The following is an 8561-nucleotide window of genomic DNA, read 5'->3' on the forward strand; positions in this document are numbered from 1 at the left end:
TATTGTCAGGTATCCCTGCCCCAGGGGCAAATAACGTTTCTTGCTTAGGTCACAGTTCTACCTGGGAATGGCTTCCCAGTCCATTTTAGTACATTGTTCTTGGGTCTTCTCTCTGAGACAGCCTTCTTTTCCCATAAGATATGGCCCATGTTTGCAGCTGAGTAACTTTCTCAGCTTGCTTCCTGTTCACAGAAGTTAGAGAGGGGAGTCCAGAGGCCACTTTTCATTTTGGACTGTTTCAGTCCCTTTAAGTCCAACCTGGAGGTAGTTTTGCTAGTAAAACTCTATTAAAAATGTTACAAGTTTCTATGAATCTGGTTTGTATTTACTCCATGTCCCAAATGCGACATCAACAATTCTTTTTACCCTCCCTACTTTGAGCAGTGTGTCAGGCTACTGGGACAATGTTGTGAAGTTTTTAGAAGCTGTTTGACTTAGCTGAGAGAGTCTCCCAAACTCCAACTTAAATATTTCACACATTTTAACAAAGGGTCTTAGAGCCACATCTACGATTTGATCTCTACCCTTGGGCAATTTTTTCACCTTGAGAATATTTTGGTGGCTGGAGAGACTGGAGATGTGAAGCAGTTATTTTCCAACCCAGCCAAGTCCTGGTTTTTCTGTTATTTCTTCTGAATTCGGCTCACAAATGGAAGAGTTATTTGCTTAGCTCATATTTTTCTTTCTGTATCTTATCATATGCAGCTAAAAGAAGCAAACTGATACTTCTAACATTCTGTTGGAAATCTCTTTAGCCAGATCCACAAGTTCATTTGGTACATTCTCTATCTTTCCACAGAGGATGGTGACCGTTTTGCTATTTTTTTCCCTTACTAAACAACACAGACTGCCATCTTTTCCAGCCTTTCTTAACAGTTTTCCTCATTGTTTTTCCAGTCTCTGCCTGCTGCCCAGGCCCAAAGCTAATGTTACGTCTTATGTTTTGATACAATACCCCCAGTAGGCGTACACTTTTAGGTATTACTTAGCAGTTGCTGTGCAACAGACTACCCCCAAACTTAGTAGCTTAAAACAATAATCATTTTATTTATCTCATAATTCTCCAGGTTGGCTGGGATAACTGGTGTGGCTCTTCTGGTGTGGGCTGTCATGGCTGGGGCTGGAGGTTGATGAAGGCCTCACTTCCATGTCTGGCATTTGGTCTAAGGGGCTTCAGCTGGCCTGGTTCATCTCTGTTCCATGTGGCTTCTCATCCCTCAGTAATCTGAGTTTCTTCACACGAAGGTCTTGGAATTCCAAAGAGCAGCAAGAGAGGGTAAGACTCGAGGCAGGCTTTACACACTTCCCCAGCATCTTCTTGAATCTCTTTGTTAATGTACATTGGCCAAAACAAGTCACATGGCCAAGCTCAGAGTCAAGGAGTAGAGAGAGAGCTCTACCTCTTAATAAGAAAAACAACAGAGTAATGTTACAAAGGGGGGTGCATAAAAGGATGGGAGAGATCTGTGGCTATTTTGCATTGTACCACAATGAAGGAAGATAAAAATACGATGTCATGGAAACCAGTATGAATGATAGGATTATATGTATGTGTTCATGTAAAATTATATCAGCAGTTGTGTGTATATACAAAACCATAATGATTTTAAAACTGTGGGTTCACATAAGCAAAATATTCAATAGGAAACATATCTGATAGACACAATGACATTAAATCAAAAAAAATTCAATTCAATTATTCCTCCCGTTGTGCAATGTGTTCTGCTACAAATACTCTACAGAACTGAGAGCAGGTCTACATATTAAATATATCATTTTGTTGTCCTACCTTTTGTTTTGTTGCCACTTTAAATTGCTTAATATAACACAGTAAACATTACAGTCATTTATATAATTTGGCATACTCCATCTATAAAGAATTTGGTAATAACTTGCCTTATATAATACTTTGTACAGGAAGGCTTTTCCTAATGCCTCAAACTGACAGCATTTTCCCCAGTGTGAATTCTATTATATTTTGTGAAGCTGTGAAAATATGGAAGTTCCTCTTCATTCAGTGCATTCTTAGAGGGTCTCTTCCGAATAATTTTTCTCATCTCAGGTGAAAGAGCCTGATGAATTGTTTTTATTATACAATGTATTCACATATGATCAGTCTTGGTTGAATTTTATAATACACACTTAGACCTGATTTCTGTGATAAGGTTTTCTCATTTTCAAGAAACAGGGTTACTTTCATGTATGAATGTTGCGATGCATACTCAGAACTGATTTCTGAGTGAAGCCCTTTCCACAGTCACTACATTTATAGGGTTTCTCTCCAGTATGAATTGTCTGGTGTTTATTGAAATTTGACCTGTCAGTGAAGGCTTTCCCACATTCTGCACATATATATGGTTTCTCTCCTGTGTGAATTCGCTGATGTACTTTGAGATGTGGTTTCTTGGAGAAGGATTTCTCACAGTCAGAACATTTATAAGGCTTCTCTGTAGTATGGATTCTCTGATGTGTAATTAACTCTGACTTCTGGATGAAGGCCCTCCCACAATCAGCACAGACATAAGGTTTCTCTCCAGTATGAATTGTCTGGTGTTTATTGAAATTTGACCTGTCTGTGAAGGCTTTCCCACACTCTGCACATATATAAGACTTCTCTCCAGTATGAGATTTCTGGTGAGTATTGAGATTTGACCTGTTGGTAAAGGCCTTCCCACAGTCAGTGCATATATAGGGTTTCTCTCCTGTGTGAATTCGCTTATGCATCTGGAGTTGTGACTTAGAAGGGAAAGATTTCCCACAGTCACTGCATTCATAAGGCTTCTCTCCAGTATGAATTCTTTGATGTGCAATCAAGTGTGCCTTTTGGATGAAGGCCTGCCCACATTCAGTACATATGTAGGATCTCTCTCCTGTATGAATTCTCTGATGCATTCTGAGCGTTGATTTTTGGGTAAAGGCTTTCCCACACTCACTGCACTTGTGGTGTCTCTCTCCAGTATGAATTTTCTGATGTACATTGAGGGCTGAGTTCAGGGAGAAGCCTTTCCCACATTCACTGCATTCATAAAGTTTTTCTCCAGTATGGGTTGTCTGATGCCTAAGTAGAGATGACACTTGGAAAAATGATTTTCCACATTCACTACATTTATAGGGTTTTTCTCTAGTATGAATTTTCTCATGCATAATTAATTCTGAATTTTGGATGAACGCCTTCCCACACTCAGAACATATATATAGTTTTTCATCTCTATGAACTCTCAAATATATACTGAGTAGTGGCTTCTGTGTAAAAACATTCACACATTTGCTAAGTTCACGAGGTTTTTCCATAGTATGAATTCTCTGAGGTGCAAAGAGTTGTGACCTCTGGGTGAAGATCCTCCCAAGTTCAGTACACATATTTGCTTTCTCCCCAACAGGAAATTTCAGATTGTGACTGAGTGCTTGTTTGAGGCTGAAGACTTTTCCACACTGATTGCTGTCACAGAATTTCACTCCTGTATGTGTATTTTCATGGTTAGTATAAGAAGAGCTCTGGGTGAAAACTTGACCGTGCCCAATAATTTTATCAAAGTTCTTTGCTGCATTGTTTTTATTATGAATAGGTACATCTAAATTATACTTTAAACTCTTTCCAAATGACTCATGTTTATGGGATCTTTTCTGTGAAGGAATACGATTTGGGCCTGGATTAACAAATTTTCCACTGTCTTTATATTCATAATTCCATTCTGTATTCAATATTTTCTTATTGATGAAAGCAGCATGACTCAGAGGTTTATTCTGTTTTTCCTGATAGCCTTTTATCTGTTCAGCACCATGCCACAGTTCTTCTAAAATGGAATACAATGAATCATTTCTTGTATCTTCACCCTCCATTTCACTATGAAATGAAACTTTTCCAGAAATTCTTTTTTGTGAGGTCTTAATCCCAAACTTTCCATCTAAAAAGAGAATGAAAAAGTAAAATTGACACAAGGAATAGACAGCAGAAGATTAAAAGGTACACATAAATTAATCCAAATTGAACACAGGGAAACCAGTAAATTTGATGATGATGATGATGATGATGACAATGACAGAAAATACATATATAGCACTTATTATGTGCCAAGCTCTTATATGACATGATGTTCCAGGCATTATTCTAAGAAATATATACATATGAACTCATTTAATCCTTTCAAAAGCCCTATGAGGTATTTTCTATTATTATCCACCATTGTAGATAAGGAAAGTGAAGTTCAGAATGATTATATATATATATATATTATATATAATATATTATATATATATTCAGTATTGGAGATTGGAGTTCAGCTAAGCAATCTAGCTCTATTTTGGTAGGGGATATCAAGTAGGGTGAAGTGAAGATTAAACAGACAAGGGTTTTAAGGGGAATTTCTGTGGAGAGCCTAGGCTTCAAGGGGTGACTCAGGGTCTAAGTCCTCATTAGCTTGGCTTGAAGGGGTGACTCAGAGTCTAAGTCCTCATTAGCTTTCAATTCTAAATCCTCATTTATCTCACTGATTCTTGCTTATTAGCAACAATATCAAATTAAGGTGATAAAAAACACCTTAATTTTAATTAATCTTAATCTTAAATTTACTAAGAGAGTAGATCCTAAAAGTTCTCATCACGAGGAAAAATATTTTCTTTCTCTTTTTTGTATCTATATGGTATGGATGTTAACTAAACTTACTGTGGCAATCATTTCACAATATATATATATGTCTAGTCATTATGCTGTACACTTTAAATTTATACAATGCTGTATGTCAATTATATCTCAGTAAAACTGAAAAAAATAATTTATTCATGCCTATAGGAAAAATATTGTGATCACAGCCACATTAACCTATACAAACAATAAATGGATGTCTATATACCAACTCTCCATCCAGGTGTTATTGTTTTCTTGGAACAAAAATTATATATATTTAACAAGAAGTACAAAATCAGAGAGATGACAAACCAACTGTGGTAGACTGAAAGCTGCCCACTAGAATCTGTTTCATCATTCTTTTGCAATAACAGAGTAGTAGCCAGGCATATGGCTGCCCAGTCATATAACATTTCTCAACCTCCTTTGAAAATTGGTGTGGCCATGTGACAATGTTCTAAACAGAATGTGAGAGAAAATAACGGGTGCTACCTTCAAACCAGAGCATTGAAACAGTAGGCATGTTTTCTCTATACCTTCTTCTACCGTCTTGCTTACTGAAACCTGGACTTGACAGCAACATGGATTCAAACATGCAGATGCCACAAAGAATCCAAGAGACAGTGGAGTTGAGTAATGGAAGGAACCTGGATTCATGAATAAGCAGGAGCAACTAGGTTTTCCAATGGCCTGTGATCGTAGAGACTTTATATAAGAGAGGGATAAAATTCTGTATTTAAGTCACTGTATCTAATGCTCTCTATACTACTGTGAATTACCTTAAATACAATTAAAATACTATTCTTGCCCAGAGTGGGAATCACAGTTCATGAGACATATGCCAATCTCAATAATAATTGTAAAATGAAGAATTAAACACTATCTCACCAGCAAGAGTTTTTAGATACTGAGAATGCTCTGAATCATCAAATCCAGTTTTCCCCTGTTGGTCATTTTGATACTGTACTCTGAACACATGTCCCATAAAAAATCTCATCCTCTTAGTCTTTTTTTAAAATTTTTTAACATCTTTATTGGAGTATAATTGCTTTACAAGGATGTGTTTGTTTCTGCTTTATAACAAAGTGAATCAGCTATACATATACATATATCCCCATATCTCCTCCCTCTTACGTCTCCCTCCTACCCTCCCTATCCCACCCCTCTAGGTGGTCACAAAGCACCAAGCTGATCTCCCTGTGCTATGCAGCTACTTCCCACTAGCTATCTATTTTACATTTGGTAGTATATGTAAGTCCATGCCACTCTCTCACTTCATCCCAGCTTACCCTTCCCCCTCCCCGTGTCCTCAAGACCATTCTCTCAAGTCCATTCTCTACGTCTGCATCTTTATTCCTGTCCTGTCCCTAGGTTCGTCAGAACCATTTTTTTATTCCATATATATGTGTTAGCATACGGTATTTGTTTTCCTCTTTCTGACTTGCTTCACTCTGTATGACACACTCTAGATGCATCCACCTCACTACAAATAACTCAGTTTCGTTTCTTTTTATGGCTGAGTAACATTCCATTGTATATATCTGCCACATCTTCTTTAACCATTCACCTGTCGATGGACACTCAGGTTGCTTCCATGTCCTGACTATTGTAAATACAGCTGCAATGAACATGAACAATGACTCTTTTTGAATTATGGTTTTCTCAGGGTATATGCCCAAGTGGGATTGCTGGGTCATATGGTAGTTCTATTTTTAGATTTTTAAGGAACCTAATCGTTTGTCAGTGGCTTCATTTGCAAATATTTTCTCCCGTTCTGAGGGCTGTCTTTTCGTCTTGTTTATGGTTTCCTTTGCTGTGCAAAAGCTTTTAAGTTTCATTAGGTCCCATTTGTTTATTTTTGTTTTTATTTCCAATTTCTCTAGGAGGTGGGTCAAAAAAGATCTTGCTGTGATTTATGTCATAGTGTTCTGCCTATGTTTTCCTCTAAGAGTTTTATAGTGTCTGGCCTTACATTTAGGTCTTTAATCCATTTTGAGTTTATTTTTGTGTATGGTGTTAGGGAGTGTTCTAATTTCATTCTTTTCCATGTAGCTGTCCAGTTTTCCCAGCACCACTTATTGAAGAGGCTGTCTTTTCTCCACTGTATATTCTTGCCTCTGACAAAAAGACAACCCTCAGAATGGGAGAAAATATTTGCAAATATTGATCTATATTTCTGTTTTTGTACCAGTACCATACTGTCTTGATTACTGTAGCTTTTTAGTATAGTCTGAAGTCAGGGAGCCTGATTTCTCCAGCTCCGTTTTTCTTTCTCAAGACTGCTTTGGCTATTTGGGGTCTTTTCTGTTTCCATACACACTGTGAAATTTTTTGTTCTAGTTCTGTGAAAAATGCCATTGGTAGTTTGATAGGGATTGCATTGATTGCTTTGGGTAGTAGAGTCATTTTCACAATGTTGATTCTTCCAATCTGAGAACATGGTATATCTCTCCATCTGTTTGTATCATCTTTAATTTCTTTCATCAGTGTCTTATAGTTTTCTGCATACAGGTCTATTGTCCCCTTAGGTAGGTTTATTCCTAAGTATTTTATTCTTTTTGTTGCAATGGTAAATGGGAGTGTTTCCTTAATTTCTCTTTCAGATTTTTCATCATTAGTTTCTTTTTCTTCTCTGATTGCTGTGGCTAAAACTTCCAAAACTATGTTGAATAACAGTGGGGTGAGTGGGCAACCTTGTCTTGTTCCTGATCTTAGTGGAAATGGTTTCAGTTTTTACCACTGAGAACAATGTTGGCTGTGGGTGTGTCATATATGGCCTTTATTATGTTGAGGTAAGTTCCCTCTATGTCTACTTTCTGGAGAGATTTTATCATAAATGGGTGTTGAATTTTGTCAAAATCTTTTACTGCATCTATTGAGATGATCATATGGTTTTTCTCCTTCAATTTGTTCATATGTTTTATCATATTGATTGATTTGCGTATATTCAAGAATCCTTGCATTCCTGGGATAAACTCCACTTGATCATGGTGTATGATCCTTTTAATGTGCTGTTGGATTCTGTTTGCTAGTATTTTGTTATTTGCATGTATGTTCATCAGTGATGCTGGCCTGTAGTTTTCTTTCTTTGTGACATCTTTGGTTTTGGTATCAGGGTGATGGTGGCCGCGTAGAATGAGTTTGGGAGTGTTCCTCCCTCTGCTATATTTTGGAAGAGTTTGAGAAGGATAGGTGTTAGCTCTTCTCTACATGTTTGATAGAATTCGCCTGTGAAGCCATCTGGTCCTGGGCTTTTGTTTGTTGGAAGACTTTTAATCGCAGTTTCAATTTCAGTGTTTGTGATTGGTCTGTTTATATTTTCTATTTCTTCCTGGTTCAGTCTTGGAAGGTTGTGCTTTTCTAATAATTGGTGTAAAGTTAGTTTGTTTATTGTTTCTTGAGGTAGGATTGCATTGCTATAAACCTCCCTCTTAGAACTGCTTTTGCTTAGAAACCATTCCATAGGTTTTGGGTTGTCATGTTTTCATTGTCATTTGTCTCTAGGCATTTTTTTGTTTTCCTCTTTGATTTCTTCAGTGATCTATTGGTTATTTAGTAGTGTATTGTTTAGCCTCCATGTGTTTGTAGTTTTTACAGATATTTTTCCCTGTAATTGGTATCTAGTCTCATAGTGTTGTGGTCAGAAAAGATACTTGTTACGATATCAATTTTCTTAAATTTACCAAGGCTTGGTTTGTGACTCAAGACATGATATATCCTGGAGAATGTTCCATGAGCACTTGAGAAGAAAGTGTATTTTGTTGCTTTTGGATGGAATGTCCTATAAATAGCAATCAAGTCCATCCTGTTTAATGTATCATTTAAAGCTTGTGTTTCCTTATTTATTTTCATTTTGGATGATCTGTCCATTGGTGAAAGTGGGGTGTTAAAGTCCCCTACTATGATTGTGTTACTGTCAATTTCCCCTTTTATGGCT

At 37.0% G+C, this 8561-nt stretch overlaps 1 protein-coding gene across 2 annotated transcripts in view; it reads right to left on the reverse strand.

The window, feature by feature from the left end:
- Nucleotides 1–625: 625 nt before the first annotated feature.
- Nucleotides 626–8561, reverse strand: part of ZNF81 (zinc finger protein 81) — an 81819-nt gene continuing 73883 nt past the window's right edge. Inside the window, exon 5 of one of the 2 annotated variants that reach the window (XM_024116887.2) lies at nt 626–3905. In XM_024116887.2, coding sequence (XP_023972655.1) covers nt 2197–3905 — 1709 coding nt within the window. In that variant the 3' untranslated portion in view covers nt 626–2196. The remainder of the gene's footprint in view (nt 3906–8561) is intronic. The other variant, XM_055081658.1, reaches the window with a different exon arrangement.

This window comes from Physeter macrocephalus, chromosome 21 (assembly GCF_002837175.3).
Source record: "Physeter macrocephalus isolate SW-GA chromosome 21, ASM283717v5, whole genome shotgun sequence".
In the NCBI taxonomy this organism is placed as follows: Eukaryota; Metazoa; Chordata; class Mammalia; order Artiodactyla; family Physeteridae; genus Physeter; species Physeter macrocephalus.